The following is a 23,321-nucleotide window of genomic DNA, read 5'->3' as shown; positions in this document are numbered from 1 at the left end:
CCAAAATATAACCTACGGCCCAATGTAACACGTAATAACGTTGTGCGATCCAGCTGCTTTTGTACGATTCAGCTGGGTTGTGCGATCCAAGGTAGTCCGGCCCAAGCAGCTTGTACGATTAACGACTTGGGCTGTCCGGCCCATCATACAGCCTTGTGCGGCTGGTTCAGCTTGTGCGACTGACCCAGTTGTGCGAGTGGACCACCTTGTGTGATTGGACTTCTTGTACACCAAGAAGTCTTGTGCGGTCGGTTAACCAATTCCACCATTCAAGCAAATCAGTTACAATATCAAATTAATTCCTTGACTAATTTCATTGGTTTCCATTCTTGTGATTATCAATCAACAGCATTAACAGTTTCCATTATCAACATGATCGATCAAAACATGGCAATTTAACTAACTCATAAGTACTCTAATCCAATCAATCATGAACAACATTCATATGAACAATTATATGAACATGTAACCGAGAAATCCACATAACCCGTAGCACATATTTGAACCGATTTCATGAGCATCATGATTATAATTCGAACCACGTAACATCACCACAGTTTAGTAAACATCAACAAATCGATTTCTAAGTTATTCTCATGCATAACCGATCCACAAGATCGTCTATATATCTATACGGTTCCTATTGTTCAACATAACAATCAATCTTAATCGTCCTAATCAAAGCATGTAACAATAACATTACTCAATCACTAAAACACAATCAAACACTAACCGTTTGAGATAAGATGAGAGTGATTCAACCACAGGCTTCGAGAGAGAGGAAGATGATTGCCGTCGGCCTAGGGAGAGAACTAGGGTTTCTTGGTGTGTTCTTGTGTTGTGAATTGTAACAAATGAGAAAAGGATCAAGTCCCTAAGTGTTTACACGGTTAGAGGGGGTGGGCCGGCCCTTACATGGGCTGCCCTATTGGTCCGCGTACAAGGTGTAAAGCCCAACGGCTTTGTGCGATCCAATGTAGGTGTGTGTGTGTTGTGCGTTTCTTGTGCGGTTCGGTACATACATACATGCAATATAACACAACACATGATTCACAAAGCTCACATAACACACAATAACAAAACATTTATTAAGTCCAACCATATAGTCTAGTTCACATATGCACATAGCGTTACACAAAGCGAGTCTAAAGTTCGAGTTGTCACAATTACCTTTATCCACCAAATATGGCACTAGTAGGGATTGAACTAATTGAGTTTTTAAGGAGAACCCAAGTCTTTCAAACCACTAGACCATCGTTTTATCTATATATTTTTTATGTTTTAATAGCTTTTTAATATCTCTCGTTTAATTCTTTTCTCGTTTTATCAATATAATTTTTATGTTTTAGTAGCTTTTTAATATCTCTCATTTATATACTATTATTTTGCAACAATGTTGTGGAATAGGAGTGTATTGTTTGCATTATGCTTTGTAATGTGATTTTCTACTTATTGTCTACCATATATAATCAATCAACTCTTTATCACCATCACTTTCACTACTTACATCACAAGTCAACAAAGAGCACACAAAATGATTTCAAGTTGAAAAAAAAGTAAAATTAAGATAAATATTTAATATCTAGCCTGGCTTTCCTAAACTTAAGAGAATTATTTTGTGCATTTGACAAAATACAACAAAAAGAAAAGAAAAAAAAAGTATGCTTTTTTGGTTGTAATTTGTGCTAAAATGGTTGTACCTTATTTATACTATTAATTTAGAAAATTTGTATGCATGTTTGGTTGTAATTTGTGCTTAAGTGATTGTATCTTAATCAAATAATAGTTTCATTACCTTACCAAGTTTAATATGTTTTGTATGCATGTATGGTTGTAAATTATGCTTAACTGATCGTACCCTAATCAAATAATGGTTTCATTATCTTACCATATTCAATCGATTTGATCAATTCAAAATTGTATTGTTTTATTTGTAAATTATTATTATTTATAATAATCTAATTAATTTAGCCAAAATCTTGTATAAATATATAAATTTAATTTGCAACATATTGATGCAATGATTGTTGTAATGTATGCATTATGGTTCGTATAGTGGTGGTAATGATATATATTATATATAGATTACGATGAACCTGTCAAACGAGAAAAAATAGACGCGGGTTCATCGTAACGCGCGGGTCCTAAATCAACTTAGTTATTTTATTCTATGCTTTACATTTCGGTTTAATTTCTTCGCATTAACACGCCACAACTTCAGTGTCGGTGGTCGCTGGCAGTAGTGTGACATTACTGCTCGCCCCCGCCGCAACGCAAGGGTGCTTAATACTAGTTTAAAACAAAATTTTATCTTTTTCTATTTTATTATTTATATACTCAAATACAAATATTTCAAACAAACTTTGAAAATTCATTACCTTGATACTTTCAAATTGAAAAAAAAAAAGACTAGCAAAAAACTAGTCAAAAGTTACAAGCAGGACACCAAAAGAAAGAACAAGAACAACACCAAGACACTCACTACAGGGAAATAAAATTGAAATTACACGACCCATCCCAATCTAGATTACTTAGGTAAAGCTCTTGCTCAACTTCAGCAATAATTTTTTCAACAATGGTGTTTGTGGCAGCCTATCACCACCATTGTTATTACCATTTTCACCAGCGTTGGACTCTTTAGCAGTAGCAACCAAAGGAGTTACAGCGAAGAAATCATTCCTATTTGTACCTCGCCCAAACTCTCGGTCCCCCTCATCCCCACTGTAACCAGCCTGAAGCACGATGTCCGGTCTCAATCTATGGACACGATCACCAGAGTCATTTGTATCCCGGTCTACCTCATTCCACATGGAAATAACCTGAGGTATAAACTCCTGTGCCCATCTTTGGATTTGATCACCAAACTCGTGGGGTTCGTTGCGGTGGAAGTAAACAAACCATGTGAAACGACATATATAATAACATGTGATGCAACAGAGAAGAAAACATATGAGACAACATAAAAGAAGAAAAGATAAACCAGAAATAAAACTTCTGATGAATTCTATGAATCTATGAAGATAATCATCAAAGTCTTTTAGCTCATTGCTTTCTTGCTTATTAACATCCTTTTCAGCAAGTAACCTGTTAATTGTCACACCACCATCACCAACCTTTTGATCTTGCTCATATTCGACATCGTCTCTTTGGTCTAGTTCGTCAACATCATCGTCAGTGGCCCCAGCATCCTCGTCGGTAACCCCATCACCACCGGAGTGTAGGTTGTTCTGATCATCTCTAACTTCTCCGTCTCTTTGCTCCTCCATGAGTCAGGAAGATATGTTCGATTTAGCTCTTTTTTTCTTTTTTTTTTCTTTTGTGTGTGTGTGTGTCTCTGAGAATGAGCTATTTCGTGCTCCTATTTATAGGAGTGGGATCAAATACAAATCACATTTCGTATACAAACTGTAAGAACCATTTAAAAAGTGTCATGTGACATTCAACTAATTATAAAAAAATGATAAGATGATAACCTAAATAATATAAATTATCTTGAATTCCTTATAATTATGCTAACAAACAATTAATTTTTTATTTGGATCTTTCTTTTGTTTTCAATGTGTTGATAAAGAAAAGTGCTTATATCATTTCATATATGTGCTAAAATCAATTATCTTGATTTTCATGTACTAATATAATTCAAAAGTGCTACTTTTATGTATGTATTGTTTTAGTATGTGCTAATTTAATTTTTTTTAAGTTTTAGGATATGTTCTTACTGTTTGTAGGATAAACATGGTTTGTACCTGAACCAACCCCCTATTTATAACCCAAGTGATGAGACTACTTTCTTTAATTAGTTACTTGTTTAGTGTACTAATGTTATTTTTTAATAGATCAAAAATAAATAAAAGTTAATTACATAGTTAGTCCCTGTGGTTTGCACAAAATAACCTACCTAGATACTAATAGTTTAAAATCAAGTTCTAGGGTATTAACTTTTCATTTTGTAACGTTTGCAGGTATTAACGTTAATTGTTTATTATACTATTAGTATCTAAGTATGTTATTTTGTGCAAACCACAAGGACAAACTATGTTAATACCCTAGAAGTTAATACCTCCAAACGTTACAAAATGAAAAGTTAATTCCCTAGAATGTAAACTTAAACAATTAGTACATAAGTATGTTAGTTTGTGCAAATAACAGGACTAACTATGTAATTGACTCAATAAATAATTAGTAAATTCACTAACAAGAGGCATTACTAAATCTTCGTCTACGTCTCTTTCAAAAGCTTAAATATAGATTTTTTTGTGGAAGGGGAATGGCAATGGGCCGGGCTTGGGCCGGGTATTGGTAATTCCAGGCCCGTACCCAGTTGTAATTCTTTGGCCCATACCCGGCCCGTTACCCGTCGGGTATTTTTCGGGTAATTACCCGTCGGGTATCGGGCATACCCGCAGGTATCGGGTATACCCGTTAATTTCTTAAAAATACATATTAGGACAAATATACAATTTTTACTTTGATGTTTATATAATTTACTATTTTAATGACTATAATAAATGAAAATATGACTAATAACTTACATATCATAATCAGACCATATATATTAAACTAAATTAAAACGATTACTTAATTAAATAATTGTATCAGGACCACCTATTTGCATAAAACATCCACATAATAAAGGGTGATAGCTTCCATATCCAATATACATGCTTATAAATAAGTTATATGTTAACTAAACACTTGCCAAATAAATAGCCACATATGACTATAGAGAAGGTAATAAGTACATTTACTAAGTTTATATATATGGAAATCTATAATTCGGGTATTATTCGGGTAAATGGGCCGGGTATCGGGCGGGTATCACTAAATCCCATACCCGTACCCATACCTGAATTTTTTCTATTTTTAAGCCCGTATCCGGCCCATACCCATTGGGCTTCGGGTATACCCGGCCCGTATGTTTCGGGTTTCGGATATACCCGTCGGGCTTGGGCTTTTTTGCCATCCCTAATTCTAACAAGGGCCAGTAGAACTAAAAAATGGACTTGCGTTACAAGAGGGGTTATCACTAGACAAGGTCCAGTAGAACTGAAAAATGGACTTGCGTTACAAGAGGGGTTATCACTAGTAACACCAGTGATCTCTCATGGACGGTTTGATGTTGACTAGGGATCATCATTGGTACTTGACGATCTAGCTCTCCATGCAACTACTTCTCCAATCATTTATATTAGAAAGCTAGAGATGGCTAATTGTAACGGTGATCTCTAGCCAACATCAAAACCATTCAAGCGAGATCACTAATGGTAATTACGATCCCCTTTGTAATATAAGTCCAGATTTCTACCATTATGTAGATTACCCCCTTCCCAAAAAAAGTTCATGTACAACAAAAAGCACATATCAAATTTTACTCACAAAGAAAACTTATAAAAATTAGTTTCAACACAAAATTGTCATTAGTAAATTGATGGGTGTAAATAAGATTTCTAAGCATTATATTTGTTAGCTACAAGGATGTATTTAGTTTTTAATCAATATATTTGTAACCATTATGGATGTTGAGAAAGTGCTTGGAAATTAGGGCACTACCTAATTCTTTTACTATAAGCTGCCCAGGAAGTCAAGCTTGTTCTTTCTTTCCACAACAAAACATTTTTTAATTTTTGTTCACATTGACGAAGACGAAGGTCGTTAGGAAGTCAATTCCTTCCTATATTAATATTCACTAGTTTTTTTACGTCGGCCGTTGTGGTGAAATCGAGTAAATGATAATGTAAAACAAACGTGATTTAAAAATAAAACATGTTATTTAGAAAGCTAAACCATTAGAACAATTTAGTTTATTATCGCACCATTTTATGATACCAAATAAATATTTTATTTTGAATACAACTTTGTTTTTAACAAAACTTATAACAGAATGTTAGGGAAAAAATTAAGTACAACTACGTACTTAAATTATTAGAAAAAAAATTATAACTTAAATTATTAAAGAAGTATCAAATTAATCGATAAATGAATATATGTTTTAAAAAAAATAAAAACAATTATTAAAAATGGTAAAGGAAATATATATATATATATTTTTTTAAAAAGGGAAAAATATAAAAATATGTTATTAAAAGTAAATATAATAATAAACTAATATATTAAATAATAAAATAAGAAAAGTCTATATATTATTATAAAAATAAAGTTACTATTTATGAACCCTCGTAAACAATATATATAATAATATATATAATAATAATAATAATAATAATAATTATTGTAATCATATCTACACTTTTTATTAGGAAAATGAGTATAGAATAACCTTTTTTTCTTTAGATCTACCTATATTAATATTCATTGTAATCATATCTACACTTTTTATTACGAAAACGAGTATGGAATAACCTTTTTTGTTTAGAATTTATCACGCTTCCACTAAGGGTGTTAGGAGTGAGTCGGCAAAGGGGGTTACAGAGCGGCAAACACCGCTGCCAACCTTTGCCGATGCAGAAAATGAAGAGGATCGGTGGGTGCATGCCGACGTGGGGAAGAGAGGAAGGAGAGAGAGAGAGTAGTGTGGGGTGGATTCTATTCCAGTCTCAACCAATTACACATTTTTCCTTTTTTTTTAAGTTTACAACTTCACCAAATGTATAAACAATTGCCAACACTTTTCAACATAAGTTTAAACACTTTTCACTAATTGACGTGACACACTTTTCATTAATTTGCTACTCTCAAGTGTTTAACCACTCCTAACACCCTAACTTATTTAGTTTTATGTTAACTTTTTCTTAAAATAAATATTCTGCACTTACTACTAAGAGCATTCACATTCTATCCATCAAAATATCTGAGAGGGAGTTTTTATATTATAAAGGGTATAAAAAGTGGTTGTGAGTGGAGGAGAGAGAAAATTTTACTGTTCATCTGTATATTTGAGGGGACACTGTTCACCCAGTATAATTTTTTTAATATATATTGAAAGTGGTTGTGAATGAAGGAGAGAGAAAAATGTAATGATAATATTATTTAATTGAAAAGGAGAGAGAAAAAATATTTGTTTTTAGTGGAAATATATTGATATAAGAGTTGTTTTTTAGTGGAATGTATGTATAATTTGATGGATTGGATGTGAATGCTCTAAAGATAAAACATATGCAAACTTCATCATTTTTTTTATTATTTTTGTAAAGAGAAAAATGCACGGATAGTCCCTGTGGTTTTGCAAAATAACATCTATAGTCCCTAACTTTTGAAAATTACACCGGTACTCCCTGTGGTTTGACAGTTTGTTACTTGGATAGTCCCTGGAGTGGATGACGGTTAGTTTTCTCCGTTCAGTAGATGTAAAATGACAAATTTGCCTTTCATCTTCTCCACTCCATAAAAACACCCCGACCCCACCCACCCCCACCTTTCTCTCTGTTTTCTCCCACCATTAACCACCAACCCCTTCAACAACTTCAACTTCTTCTTCATATCCTTCTTCTTCAACACCATCTCAACTTTTTCTGATTAAAATCAACATTCATAACAAATTAGTAGATTAAAATCCATTGATTCTTTCAGTAACATCAATAATCCTTAAAATTTAAAATTCTCATGGGTCCTAATGTCAAACAAACACTCTGTATGCAAGTAAGTAGTTGATGATACGGATCCAACAGTAACAAAATAAGCGAGTGCAATGCCCTAATAATACGGATGCAAATTAAGTGAGAGTATTAATAATACCTACCTCTTGTGTTCGATATTGACCGCGGTAGAAGGCTTCAAAATCGGTGATTTGGCCGCCATTGCAGGAGTGGTTGATAAGATCGATCTGGTTCAACAATTGAAGCAGCTTGATTTTGGGCGGATAACTAGGATATGAAGAAGATATGAAGTTGTTGAAGGGGTTGTCGAAGAGCTTGAATACTTTTTCTGAGATGGGGTTATGTTTGGATCAGGATGATGATGATGATGGTTCTATTTAGAGAGAAGACGGTGAAGGTGGTTACTTGTGGTGTAGGCGGGAGGTGGGTGGTGGTTGGTGGTTAATGGTGGGGGGAAATAGAGAGAAAGGTGGGGGTGGGTGGGGGTGGGGTGTTTTTACAGAGTGGAGAAGATGAAGGGTATATTTGTCATTTCACATCCACTTAACGGATAAATTAACCTAACCGTCATCCACTCCAGGGACTATCCGAGTAACAAACTGTCAAACCACAGGGAGCACCGATGTAATTTCCAAAAGTTGTGGACTATGGGTGGTATTTTGCAAAACCACAGGGACTATCCGTGCATTTTACTCTTTTGTAAATGTATTTTTAACGGCAAATTTTATTAGAACCACAGACAACGGCTATAAACACTACAACACATACATGCTAGAAATTACATTTAATCCAACAGTCCCAATCGAACATGGGCGCATCTTAAGTAGGGCGGGAGGGGCGACCCTGTAGTGGAGAGTATGTAGTTTACGTATAGAAATTTTTGAATATACATTTCGACCCCCTGGTTTTATACATTTTCAATATAGTTGATAGTGATAGTTTTCACTATCCGATGTTTTTTATGCCGGAGATCATACATTGATCAAGGTTTTTTCCTCGTATAAATCCTTGTGTTCATTGTGATTTTCATCCAATTATTGTTCATACATTCGTTCATTTAACCAAGCATCTAACCTCACAAAAATCAGATTTGATTACAATATCCTTGTGTGATTTTTGACCAAAACAATCATCATCATCATGTATTTCATGAATCCTAACTTTACAATTAGGAGACATAAAATATGTTTCAACTCCAGTTTGACCATGCTCAGTATATACTTCCATCAACTTATGATCACCCACACAAGACAAAAAGTTGATCACATCAGAGTCATTTCCTAAAGCCCTCAATCCAAAGTTCAAATCTTCATAAAACACTTTGAAATGGTAAAAAACAACTCTTTTTCTGAGTACCCTAGTTCTAACATCATATAACTTACTTCATGAACTAAAAATTCATCCTTGTCTACGAAGTCAACATAGTCTATCTGACCTTTTACATAAATCCTGTTATGAAACTTTGTGAAAAAGCCCCCATGATGAATCTTAAGTGAGAAAAATGTAGGGTTAACTGAAAAAAACATAACAAAGTGATCAGTGTTAGGGTTCACTACATGATCAGTGTTAGGGTTTACACAACTCACCATACAATGTCTGTACATCAACCTCTTGTCCCCTAGGACGAATGAACCACGTTGACATTGCACTTCAATCGTCAATGATCCTGAATGCGTTTGATGTTGGATAATTTTTAGGGTTTGAGAAAGATTTCGATTTGGGAGATAATGTCTGGAAATGGGTGATAAGAAGATTATAATAAGTGTAGTTAGGGTTTTAAGCTGGAATTGTAAAGACAGGGTTGGGAAAAGACATAATTACCCCTCAGCTGTTTTGCACGTGACATGCTTTAACTCCTAAAATGGATGACGTTTAGGGGCGGGGAGCAAAATCATGAAGGCGTTCAAAGATCAGGGAGTAAAATGACTTTTTTGAAAGGTTTAGAACAAAACCGTAAAAATGATCAAACCATATGAAGCAAAACGGAAGTTTACTCTAATTATATTCTTGGATTATTTCCTCTTAAAAATACTAAAAAAAATCCTTAATAAAATATACCCGAAATGCTATCATAAAAACAACCCTGAAAGAAACCCCCAAAAGTTAGCGTTTACCTTGTGTGGTTTGCCCCAAATCACACTACTCTCCAAACCAAACCAAACCAGATCCAAACCTTTCGATCACCATTTCAACCATGTTCCGGCAAGCAGCTCATCGCCTCTTCACCCGATCCACCACCACCACCACCACCACCATCCGCCGCCTCTACTCCACGGAGGTCGCCACCGATGCCTCCTCCGGCGACGCTGCTTTCGTTGAGGCCTGGAAGAAGGTCGCCCCTAACATCGACCCACCAAAGACTCCGATCCAGTTTATGGAGCCCCGCCCACCTACCCCTTCCACTTTGCCCTCTAAACTCACCGTCAATTTCGTTCTTCCTTACGCTGCTGAACTCTCCAAAGCAGAGGTCAGTTTTTGGTTTATTCTTCTAGGGTTTCTGATTTTTAATAAGAATAATAATGTGGTTATTTTGTTTGTGTTTTTAAATTATGATAATTGTTATAGGTTTTGTTTTGTTTTGTAAATAATAATTGGAATATCTGATTTGTTTGTTTTATGGAGTTTTATTTTATGCTGTATAATATGTTATGGAGTTAGATAATTAGATTTGTGTGGTCACATTGTATATGTTCATGTTTTTGCTGCATAATGGGTTAAGAATGTGTGTATTTATGTCATTTTGCCTGGTAATGGTTTGGTTTCACAGCCTTAGTCTCTGCGACATTCGATAAATAGAATCGTGTCTTTTGAATACTTATAGTATGAAATGATAATTTGCTTAGGTGTGCTGCATTTAATAAACACAGTTGGTTCAGTTCTTAATGATCTTCAGTCTTAAATTGTTTAATTTTGTTTGTATCGTTTATTGATTGTGTTGTTCTGAGCTTTAACAGTTCCGTTGGCTATTGGTATTATTTTTTATTATTGTTTCATTTTCTGGTCACTAGTTGTACAATTTTGTGGGCTTTCTTTTGCTTTTCTGTACAACAAATTGGTTGCCTGAGTTTATAAACATGGTGTGTCGACTTTGTTCATATTTTTCACATTCTAAGTGAGTGATTCCATTTGGTTTTTTATTGACAGTGCAAATTTCAACTTTTTTGTTGATTTATTTTTGCACTACATTTGGTTCATGGTATCTGATAAAGATCAGTATGGGATCAGAATTCAGAAACCAATTTACACAAAGAACACTCTAAGCAATTATCGAGCAACTCTTTAGTCATAATTTTTATTATGTAGATGGGCTTTAAACATCACAATGGCATCTTATACCCTTCGACAGAAGAGTACAAATACTCTTTCTCAAGGCATAACAAGGGATACCTGGCAACTAAACTAAGTAGAAGAAACATAAAATGTTTTATTTAAGAGTCTGAAATGAATCGTATCGATCCCCTCTCCGTCAAACAATTTGTGACCTTGAGAATTGTAACGTCCCAATTTCCATGTGTCAAAATCTGGAAACCTCTTATGCTTCGCAGTTCATGAAATTCTTCCCTGGCTTTAAGCATCTTGAATCTTCCCTTGCCACTTATATAGAAGTAAAAAGAGAAACTACATTTATATATCTTCATGTCTTTAAAAAATAAAAACACTATTAAACATGGACTTTGTTAACACCAGTTCATTCACTCTGATGATTTCACGAGCAACTTCCCCCGTCAACAGCATTTCTAGTGACATGTCCGATTCTTCAGAACTCTTGCTCTGAGCATAATCTTAAAAGGCAAGAAAGCAGAGAACGAACACATTTACTTCACTTTTGCTCACTAAGTGGAGATGTTGCAAATTCATGCTTCTCAAACAGGTTCTTTAGAAACTCAATTGAAGTTTTGATCTTCATGTTTTTATCAGGGTCCAAATGGGGTGCTTCTTGCTTATAAAATCTCATTAGCACTTCTTAGCACTTCAGTCAGCTTTTTCAAAGCACTTTCCTGATTTTCTAATGGAAAGAGATCCCTTATTTGTCTATCAAGATCAGCTGTGTCTCGATCATGTTGGAACTTATAAAATGAATTTCTAAGAAAATTTGCTGGATCGCCGTATTCATCTTTTTTTTTTTAATTAAAAAACATCCCGTAGTCCCCATGGTAAGCACTTGTCAAGGTTTAAAAGAACGGAAACGAGTTTCGAGGCATGCGTTTTCCCTTCGCCTCACGAGGCGTAAGCCTCGAGGCGAAACGAGGCGTAAGGCCGAGGCGGTAATAATAAATAAATATAAAAATTATATATATTATAAAAATAATAATACTAACTAATTTCATCATCAGATTCATCAAAATCATCAAAAACACACTTAAAAAAGACATGAAATGCCTGAAATTGACACAAAAAGTCAAAAACAACTATCAAAATCTCCTGAGGCGCAGCTTTCTTAGCGCCTCAGCCCCTCTGAGGCGCATATACATTAAAAACACCATGAGGCGCGCCTCAGACTCGTTTTTTGGCCGTTTTGCCTCGAGGCGCGCTTTGAGGCGCACGCCTCAAACGTTTTTTTAAAACCATGGCACTCGTCAAACAGTCGGACAGTTTTCATCAATTGGTAACCATCTGTCTTTATCTAGATATCTCTACCAAACTTGGGCACATTTATGGAAAAAGCGTGTTTGCTATTATTAAGATCTATGCTGAACGTCTATGTAGCAAACAAACACTTGAGTAATGACATATAACTTATAAGATTATCTTGATGGTTATTTCACTTATTTGAAATCAACTTTTTTGCATTAAGGTTTAATTGGAGTGTCTATGTGTGTTAGTAGTAATAAAATTATAAATTTAGACCCAACAGCATGAAAGTTATTATACCCAGTAACCCTTGCCAAACAATAGATTTAACGTTAGAAAGAAAAGGCTGAAACTACGTCAGTGTTCAGCGCGTACCCATTTAGATATGTACGTCACTTCTCATATGCTGATGCTTCAGATGTGACTGGTAATATTTTACATTTTTACTTATATTCTATGCATAAGGCTAAGCTGATTTCATCTAGCTTGTCTACTTTATTTATATTTGGAGGTCTATACAAGGTGCTGTTTGTTTTACTGAAAAATTCTGCGCAGGCTCTTCTGTCTGCGCCGCGCAGACCACGCGTAGACATTGCAACGCACAGACTTTGTTTTTCTGAAGACGTTTCATTAAAAAACGTCTGCGCGAGCTCTTCTTGGCGAAGACTTGACCCAACCACTTCTAAGATCTTCTAAGGTCTACAGAGGGTGAAACACCACCACCCATCACCACCACCACCATAGTTCACCACCAACGTCCACCACCCACTACCGTCCACCACCGCCCACCACCCACCACCCACCACCGTCCATCACCACCACTGTCCACCACCCACTACCGTCCATCACCACCACCCACCACCACTGTTCTGTACACCACCACCAGTTTATTTTAGAAGTGTACGTACGTTAAAAAACAAACAACCTTCTTGCAGATTACAGAGGTTTGGTCCACCTTTTCTTCTACAGATGTCTGCAGATGTGGTCCGCAGACAGCAGACATTTTACCTCTTAAAAAACAAACAGCACATAAGTAGTTGATTTACAGTTCGTCTAAAAAAGTTGCACTAAAAATGATGGTTTTGTTGTGGTTTTCACTAGTGTGTTAGGTGCAGGCTGTATAATAATGTGGTGAGTGTGTTTTCTGTCTATAAGTTTAAAGTCCTTTGTGAATCTCTGCAATAAATATGAAAGTTCTTGTTTGTGTACTTGTTTCTACAAGTTTAAAGTCCTTTGCGGACCTCTGCAACAAATATGAAAGTTCTTGTTCTTGTTCATGTTCTCTATTTCTCTGTTGTTTGTGTAGTTTATATGTGTTTGACAAAGTAGTTATTGAAATTAAGTCACAGAATGTATGGACTCCTTACAGTTCTGATCAGGGTTAGAGATATGGAAATCTTCTTATTGTAGTTTCGGAATACTTATATTCTCAAACTCGTTTCTTGATTGCTATGTTTTGAGCCTTTCTGGAATTTGTTGATTTGCTTTATCCAAGTATACAATCCAGTATTACTATTCAGTATCTAATGACTAACTGCAGCTGTATTGTACTTTTTTGTATCCATTTTTTTCTAATTAGTAATTTCTATTGTACTATAAAAAAGAGTGATATACCAATCTATTAAGGTCGGACAACTCTCTGAGAATTAGTGGTTCATCCTTTTTTAAACTTTAGATTTGTTCAGCTTCTTTTTTATTCATTTTAACATATTCATATCTCTTTTTATCATCTTTTTTTTTTCTTAAAGAACCTTTTGGACCATAGTTGTTAATGGCGAATAGCGACAAATAACGATAACGTACCTATATGCTACATAGCGAATAGCGATAAATAGCAGGCGGCTATTTTATAAATAGCGATACACTTAAAAAATTATTAAATATTTATATGTATAATATATATAATACCCTGGTATATATGCTATTTTACATGTATATTTAACAAAAACCTAAAATCTAGCTATTTTATTGCTATATTTAATTGCTATTTATATTTTAAAAAAAATTAAGTGTCGCTATTCTCGCTATCCATCGCTACAAACCCTAATAGCGACACTAGACCTATACGCTACGTAGCGCGCTATAGCGATCGCTACGGTCGCTATTGACAACTATGTTTTGGACAATACCAAATGTTTGTTTCACGAGATATTTTGGAAGTAGGAAAGTAAATAAAAATGACTACCGAGTATTGATGCATAAAGTATGCCAATGAGTAAAAGTTAGCATTGACAATAGTAGCCATCAGTGTGTTTGGTTGGGATCTTTTGTTTTAGTATCTGGAAAAACCAACTAGAAACTTTTGTAAATAATATATATACTGTAAAAATATATGACACACTTTTCATGACATTACAGGTTGATATGGTGATAGTTCCAGCAACAACGGGCCAAATGGGTATTTTACCTGGACACGTACCGACAATTGCAGAGCTCAAACCAGGTCTTCTTTCAGTCCATGAAGGTAACGACGTGAAGAAATATTTCATCAGCAGTGGGTTTGCTTTCGTGCACTCAAACTCTTACGCAGACATATTGGCTGTTGAGGCTGTTCCCCTTGACCGAATCGACCCAGCACAAGTACAAAAGGGTTTAAGCGAGTTCACTCAGAAGCTGAACTCAGCATCAACTGATTTGGACAAAGCCGAAGCCCAGATTGGAGTTGATGTTCATAGTGCTCTTAACTCTGCTCTTACCGGTTAAGAGTGGTGGCTAGTGACCACTTTTGTGATCTTTTTTCAACTACAAATAAGAGTTTTTTCTCGACTTTTGTTATGTGAACGGGAAAAACTTTGATAGAATGTTTTTCCGTTATTGTGTGTTCATGCTGATTATGAGATTATAATGTATCTTGAAATTTGAACAGATATTCAAGAAGTTTATATCTTTATGGTATTTTTGCTTGGGCAGATTATTTGAGATGTTGATATGATGTATTATTCATTTTTTAGAAAGTTGGGCTCGGAATTAAAATTTGATTAAAAAAAAAGTAGAATTTGAAGAATTGGAATTTGTGATTTATCTGGTTTGGACAAAACAATATTTTTGGTTTGTAAGTTTCTTAAGAAATTAAGATATGGTACTGGTTGGGGCGGCGGCGTGGTAGTGGTAGTATAGGTTACGACGGTGATGACGATAGTGATGATGGCAATTTCAGTGGGTTGCGACGGTGGTGATGACAATGGTGATGGCAATTTCACTATTTGAAATAAACGATAAATTTCTTTACTTCAAGAAATCTTATATTTGAGATAAATCATCTGATTCCTAATTCTTTACAACATGATATCTTTTAAATTCATATTCAAGTTTGAACGAGTTTTGTAAAAGAAATAGTCATAAACATAGTTCAAATACTATTTCGGTAATTCCAGTAAACTATAACGAACGGAACACCACACAAGTTATTATAAAAGATGGTCTTTCTTCCAACTTTTTTTGTGCAAATAGAAAAAACTTGGGTAGAATATTTTTATTTGTGGATTTTGTTAGGGATAAAAGAACTCAAATTTTGTTAGATGTACAAGTCAAATGTATTCAAGTGCTAAGATCAGGTATGAGATCAGAAAAGTTTTTATGGATATAAGATGGGTACACAATTAGGCAGCACCTAAAACATACATAACGCGTAAACATTTTCTTTTTATTTCCATTTTCATTTGTCCTTGCCTCCTTGGGTAAAGAGTAATGTACCAACGAATCCAACTACTAGTTTTTGTAATTCATTGGGTGATAAATATCAAACTAAAATAATAGGAAAGCAATTTACATCTCAACGCGTAATTTACAACAAACTAACGGGTATACCCAAAACCTAACAGGTAGTGAGTAATAGGGTACCGACGGTAATGAAATACGGTTTTACAGTCAATGTATTAGAGACTGTGATTATCAATACTCGTTTCAAACTCCTCCAATTGCTAAGTCTTTGTCCTGCCTATGCTTCACATTTGATATCATTCTTATCAGGTTTAGTTTTCTTGAAATTAAGAAAATGATGCTCCCTTAAGCTCCCCTGATGGGGTTCAATATAAAATGACAAGAAAGTTTGTGGAGTTTGATGATGTCAATTTCTATAAGGATTAAAAATAGGAATTTGAAATTTTTTTTTATTGTGGAAAACTTGGGGAGACTGTTTACATTAGTGGTTCAGCATTTGTGAAAGATAAGATGAAATCATGAAACATACTGGTTATCAGTGTTTGAGATTTTTTAATTATAGTGTCCTTTTGGATTTGTGGTTCACGAGGCTGAGATTTTCATAAAGATCTTGCTTGCATCACCAAAATCATAAAACAACGTTTTTATAGGATGCTGGTTTTAGTGGAGTGGAATGCCCTTTTCTATCTTTTTTTTTCTTTTCTATTAGCCAACCCCTAATTGAATGAATTAAAATGCTTTTCAAAAACAAATATCTTATTTGTAATTCTTTTCTCATGCTATTTCCATGGCCAAAATTATAAACATTGTTGCTTCTGGTTTACATGAATTTTCATGTATATCATTATTGAATGGTACCAAAGGGATACTTTATCAGGGTAACACATAATTTGATACTTAATTCTTAATGTCCATGAATTAATACATTTTATGTAAAAAAAAAAAAAAACATCACTAGGAGGCCCATGTGGAAGTAACATAATTGCTTTTTACAACCTAATCAATTCAATGTCCTTTTTCATCATCATCATGTCTACAAAGATTAGAACAAGTATTCCACTTAACGTTCTTTATGTTGTGTAATAACTAGAACCTATTAGCAATGTATAGAAGAGAATAGGAGTACAAGAGATGAATTTCTTATTGATATCACATACAAAATACATGAGCCACTATATATAGGTTATAACATTAATACAAACATAAATATGACATGGGAGTTAGAAATGTGGATAGTCACTAATAATGGATGCATTCATAACACTCCCCCTTGACTATCGACATGATGATATACTATTCTTTAATACGCTTGGTGATGCTGCCTCGTTAAAAACATTGCTAGGAAAACCCAGTGGGACAAAACCTCAGCTAAGGGAAAAAGAGTGCAGCGCGTATTGTCTCCCCCTGATACTTCTGGATCAGGTATGTTGCCTCATTAAGGAAAAAGAGTACATACACTATGTATATTATGGGTACATTACTCCCCCTCAATTTTACTTGTATATCTTGATGATGTTGAATCCAATCTTCTGTGACAATTGCTTGACTTGATATTTGGCGTAGTGTTCTTTGATTTAAGTGTTGTTGTCTACATTGTCTTCATACAGTATGGCTTGAGCTTCTCTTGATCAACTCTAATCTACATACTTCTTAAATATGCTGAAATCTTCGACCTTCATAACTTGTATCTGGATTGAGATCGAACTCTATGCAAGTCTAATATATATCAGTCATAACCCAGGACGCCATATTGTTCTTGTGGAACTATCCCGTGTCTCGAGATTGTAAATATGTCAAATAATTATTTAATGCGCTTTATAATCCTGCCTCGTTAAAAACCATGCCAGGAAAACCCAATGGGACAAAACCGTAGCTAAGGGAAAAGAGTGCACTACGCATTATACATAATTAACAACATGATTTATGATGATGTTAAATTAGTACTTCGGGACCTATAAGATAAACTGATACTACTGGATCATTTATGTTGTCTCGTTAAAAACCTTACCAAGAAAAACCCAATAGAAACAACTTAGTGAAGGGAAAAAGAGTGCAACATTTGCGATTAGAACTGTAATCTTACCAATACAACGTAATATCAGATGTCGTCTTGTTTGCAAGATACGTCAATGCTCTGATCGCAATTAAGTATGGTACTTCTTGACTAAGTAGTTCAACATCCTTTTCTTGGGGTTGATAAGAATAATTTTTCTATGTCAATCGATCAGACAATCGTTCATGTTTTCAACGAATGAGCTTTTTCTGTATAACATCTTCTAGATGTAGTCAGATTGATGAGCAAAAATAGTGCATATATACTCGAAACTACAGGTCGAGGATAACTACACTTTGTAAAGATCATTCAAAATTTTCCTTTTTAGTTTGAGAGTTCCCTCTCGATAATGTTTACATTATCACTGTAAGAGTGAGATCTTGTTAAATAGATCTAGCTCATTTTATCAAAATTATACCTCTCTTTTCAAAGTATAGTCAAATGTACCACATACGAGTAGTTTCCTTTAAGATTCATATATATAACACATATGGGGTTATTGTTTCATAATGCTTTGAGCATTTTTAATCCTTCAGGGGTTTTCATACAGATGCCATTTGCAATTGTCTCGTACATGTATACGGTGATGACATCCATAAGTTGTTTATCTGAAGTCATTTTGAGATTGCGAGGCCGCTTAAACATCTAAAGATTATCGCATCCACTACAGGGGTATACGTTTCCTCATAATCAACTGCTGGGATTTGGGAAAAATCTTTATGTTAAAATGCGTGCCTTACATCGCAAAAACTCATTATTTACGTTTCCTTTTATTTAAAGACACCCATTTATAACCTACTGGTTTGACGTCTATGGGTGTTCGAACTGCTGGTTCGAAAACGTTTAGTTTGTCGAGCAAATTTAGTTCAACCTTAAGTCATGTAGCCATTTTGACTATTTGTGTGCGTACACTCTTGCACACTTTCTATATATGTAATCCTTTTCTTCATCGATTACATCTATTGCTATAGCATAATCAAATATATCATTTTACACGTGTTTCATTACGGTTCCATAGTGTACTTATTTTGTACATAATTCATCGCGATCTCATATTTGTTTGGTACTAGAGTTTCTTTTAGAACTCCATTAGCCTCTTTTGGGGTTTTGACAACAACCTTCTTTAAGGTTTAGTATGCAACCATTTCTGAGGTTTTGTATGTAACCACTTATGATGTTTTGTGTGCCACCTCTTTTGGGGTTACACCAACTGCGTTACTCTGCTTTTTTTGTGTTTGTGGGTTTTATCTTTTTGGAACCGATTTATCTCTCACAATTTATTAATATGATAATCATTTTGTGAGTACTTCCATTCGAGCAGATAAGTTTAAGCTGGTATATGTGACTTTGTCACCTTATTTGTGTTAGTGAATGCATCTTGTATTTCATTTGTTATTATTTGCAAATACACGCTCTTTCTTTTGGACTTCAGATTTGTATTGACCACTTCAGGGGTCGATATATAATATGATGCATTTTTTTTGTTACCAGTCTTTCATTTTCTTGTCTCCCCCTAAGACTGGGAATACGATGTACATATCCCATTTATGTGCTATTGGTACATAGGTTGCACAACAAAATATATAAAAAAATGGAAACTTGGTTCTCTTCAGGAGACCAGTTGTAATGGGGAGTATTTGTGATAAGCAGTTGGTTTTGAATTGATATAATCAATCGACGAATTCCGTCTCGACTACGTATGCCTCTCATCATATTTCACATTGTACCCAACAATGGTCCCTACAATTGGGTTGTCAAAGAACAGTGTTAAACCATGTAAAAAAAACAGCGTTCCATAGTGTTGGCCATATGCTACATACGGGTAGCTAAAAACTCACATGTAACCATGTATGAATGCCACAATCCACACAACTATACATTTCAGTGGTCCCATATAAGAAGCATTGTTTGTAGGAGTCTATTGTTTGGAAGGGCATAAAAATTTATTTGCCACAAAAAAAAAAAAAAAAAAAACTAACTAGACATATGATAAGGCATTTTGGGAGCAATGTTTTTAGATTACTTAGAGGTGCTAAGGTACCGGTTAGCATGTTTGATTGTTTAGCATATCATGATGCTATCTTGATGACCTATTTGGTCATGCCATGTGGTGAACGTATAAATATTCTAGTAACTTCTGGTTACTCACCATATTTGATTTAATGGAATATTGTGGAAAATTAGTATCATTTCTAGTAACTTCTAATATAGTCTTCTGACCATATTTGCTATATGATATATTTTAGATATTTAGTACAATTTCTTTTACACCATTCCAAGGTGATGACTTTTCATTCAAACATAGTGGAAACTTAATAAATTTCTTCGGTATACATTAGAATATGATGCATTATGAATTACAAAATTCGATATCAGCGGGTAAACTATCGATGCTCTTCTGGAGCATTTAATATGCTATTAACACGTGAAATAGTATCAATAACGTCTCTACCACGTGAAATATTATAGTTTTAGCCTTTGTTTAGAGGGAAAACATGTACTATTCATAAGGTTTTCCATCACTAGGCTATATGTTAGCCAAAAACGCCAAGTGCGATGAACTAAAATTTGGGTTAAACTTGAAAAATCATTATTAAAAACAAACGGGACTTTGTATACTTTTGGGAGAACTTCGGGTTCTCAGCATTGATTTAGGATTCATGTGAGCATCAACACTAACTCAAATAAATTATTATCTATCAATGTAAGTAACTAACATCAGAGTAGTTTACTTAAGCTAAAGTCCATTAATTACTTTCATAGCTATTTTTCATCATTTTCATGTGAGGGCTCATTTCTAATGACTATATCAATTTCTATTAATATTTGTTTAGCAACAACAAACAATTAGAAGAATAACCATACAATTAATTATGATGACTATGCATAGAATTGTAACAAGCTGAAATATCAAATCACTAAAGCATAACAATGTTTATCTCAGCGTAGTTGTTTTGGTAACCAACTACCAATGAAATTTGTACTAATTTATTTAGCACATTTAACTTGTCAAAAGGCAATATATATAACATATATGCTATCTAAAACAATGAGACCAACAGAAGTATTGCTAAACAAATGAAATCCGTAATATCTACCCATAAGCAAGTTATATGCATGTTAATTATTCACAATTTATATGCATATCAATTACATATATAAATCACACACAATCCTAGGACATTATACGTATACATATATATGTGTGTGAGTGTTAAAGAGATTAAGTTCATATTGATTTGCTTGTCATGTCTAGAAAAAATATTAAAGATCATTTAAAGTAACGTACCCATTTGTTTATGATGTATTGTGTAATTTATGCATAAATGTAACATGATATAGCCAATCACAAGTATATCATATATACACATATTTGTCACTACAGTTTAAAACATAAACAAATGTCACTATCAACTTTCTCGATCATATAATAACATATGAATCTTTATTACTCGTAAATGAACTTTCTTATACTAATAAATTTTGTTGCTCAAGAAAATATAACAGGCATCTTGAGAATTTTTGTGTCATGTTAATTTGCAAATAATATCTTTTACCACACAAATATTTTATAGAATCAACTCACATATTTAAATATCTAATAGCAACTAAATGACTTATACAATTGCAATAACAATGATATACAACAAAGTTGACTAAGTAGTGTCATATTATAACATATTATCATATAAACATGTGCATTATTGTAATACCAATTGTATTTTGGTAGTTCATCATAAACTGTCTAAATACTAATAACAAAAACTAATTAATGGACTAATCAAAACTCATAACCATAATAATAAAAGCACATAATGTTTTAGAATTTGTAATGTCTCTTTGAAACCCCAAAAACTAATTAATTGACCAATCAAAACTTATTTTTTTTTGAACGGCCGACAAAAATTTTATTCATAGTAGCAAGGTGCTACGCCCCAAATATACAACGTTTACGCCAAACTATTACATAGAAAATACACCAACTACTACCCGATTACATCATGACGTGGCACCTAGATTAAAACATATAATGATTTAGAATTTGTAATATCTCTTTGAAACCCCAAAAACTAATTAATGGACCAATCAAAACTCATAACCATAATAATAAAAGCATATAATGATTTAGAATTTGTAATATCTCTTTGAAACCTCAAAAACTAATTAATGGACCAATCAAAACTCATAACCATAATAATAAAAGCATATAATGATTTAGAATTTGTAATATCTCTTTGAAACCCCAAAAACTAATTAATGGACCAATCAAAACTTATAACCATAATAATAAAAGCATATAATGATTTAGAATTTGTAATATCTCTTTGAAACCTCAAAAACTAATTAATGGACCAATCAAAACTTATAACCATAATAATAAAAGCAATTTATCCCACAAGTAATAAGTTGATTACAATTCAAAAACCAAAACTAAATCTTCCAAGAGTTAGTTGACATACAAGTAGAACTATATTATTAAAATCTTTAGAGTAGTTTCAAAATGCACAATTGTGGAGATTTAAATATATATTGCATATTTGGGACAACTAAATTTACGCATAAATTCACTAGATACTTCAACTTTTCAAACCGTTAATGAAACATACCTATTCAGTTTAGTGTACCAAAACTTCTCTTGAAATCCAATAAAATATTTAATGATAAAAAGGAGATAACCAAGAGGTGTAAGAAATTAGTTACAATACTGTAAATAATCAATTAGATAAACTAGAAAAACCATTACGTTTCTGGTTTACTTTTACTTTCTTTTCTTCACATCTCAATGTTTTTCATAGGTGTTTGTTTGTGAAAAGAAAACTATTCAGATATGTTAACACATAGTAAAGTAAACAAAGAAGTAAAAACATTATGATCCTGGTTAAATAAGGATGATATCAATGTTGTTCATGATAATTTTAATTAGATCATAACCAATAAAAAGATCAAGAAAAGCGTAAGTTAATTTTAGAGTTTTATCATACCAACAATCGATGAGAAAAGAGGAAATAAAATTAAAACAATTAAGGTTTTTCATACCAGATCAACAATTTTGTCTTTTATCTCTTTCGCCAACGTTGATACGACATGGTGTCTTGTGTTGATACAATCCAACTTCAAAAGCAATTCGTGCTGATAACGTGTTGTGTAATAACTAGAACCTATTAGCAATGTATAGAAGAGAATGAGAGTACAAGAGATGAATTTCTTATTGATATCACATACAAAATACATGAGCCACTATATATAGGTTATAACATTAATACAAACATAAATATGACATGGGGGTTAAAATGTGGATAGTCACTAATAATGGATGCATTCATAGCACTTTATTCATTTATTGATATTTTATTATTATGTGGACATCAAACGTTTTTATTTTTCTTGGTGATAAACTGATAATAGAGCACCTTAGTGATAAACTGATAATAGAGCACTTCCTTCCTCAAGATAATAAACTGGAGAAACATGAGTCCGCGTGG

At 33.7% G+C, this 23,321-nt stretch overlaps 1 protein-coding gene across 1 annotated transcript; it reads left to right on the top strand.

Moving 5' to 3' along the window:
* Positions 1 to 9,611: 9,611 nt before the first annotated feature.
* LOC110920456 (ATP synthase subunit delta', mitochondrial) lies at positions 9,612 to 15,039 on the top strand. Its single transcript, XM_022164676.2, has 2 exons — positions 9,612 to 10,020; positions 14,484 to 15,039. Exons 1-2 carry the CDS (start codon positions 9,748 to 9,750, stop codon positions 14,826 to 14,828), a joined length of 618 nt encoding a protein of 205 aa, XP_022020368.1. The 5' UTR covers positions 9,612 to 9,747; the 3' UTR covers positions 14,829 to 15,039.
* The last annotated feature ends 8,282 nt before the right edge of the window (positions 15,040 to 23,321 follow it).

The sequence above is a fragment of the Helianthus annuus genome, chromosome 16 (assembly GCF_002127325.2).
Source record: "Helianthus annuus cultivar XRQ/B chromosome 16, HanXRQr2.0-SUNRISE, whole genome shotgun sequence".
Taxonomy (NCBI): Eukaryota; Viridiplantae; Streptophyta; class Magnoliopsida; order Asterales; family Asteraceae; genus Helianthus; species Helianthus annuus.
Note: the sequence above shows the minus strand (reverse complement) of the source record. Positions and strands in the feature narration are given on the sequence as shown.

Excerpts from the sequence above, each read along its gene's own strand:
- LOC110920456 (XM_022164676.2), top strand. The coding sequence starts at position 9,748 with ATGTTCCGGCAAGCAGCTCATCGCCTCTTCACCCGATCCACCACCACC. Across the intron at positions 10,021-14,483 it reads CTGAACTCTCCAAAGCAGAG|GTTGATATGGTGATAGTTCC; the intron begins GTCAGTTTTTGG and ends ATGACATTACAG.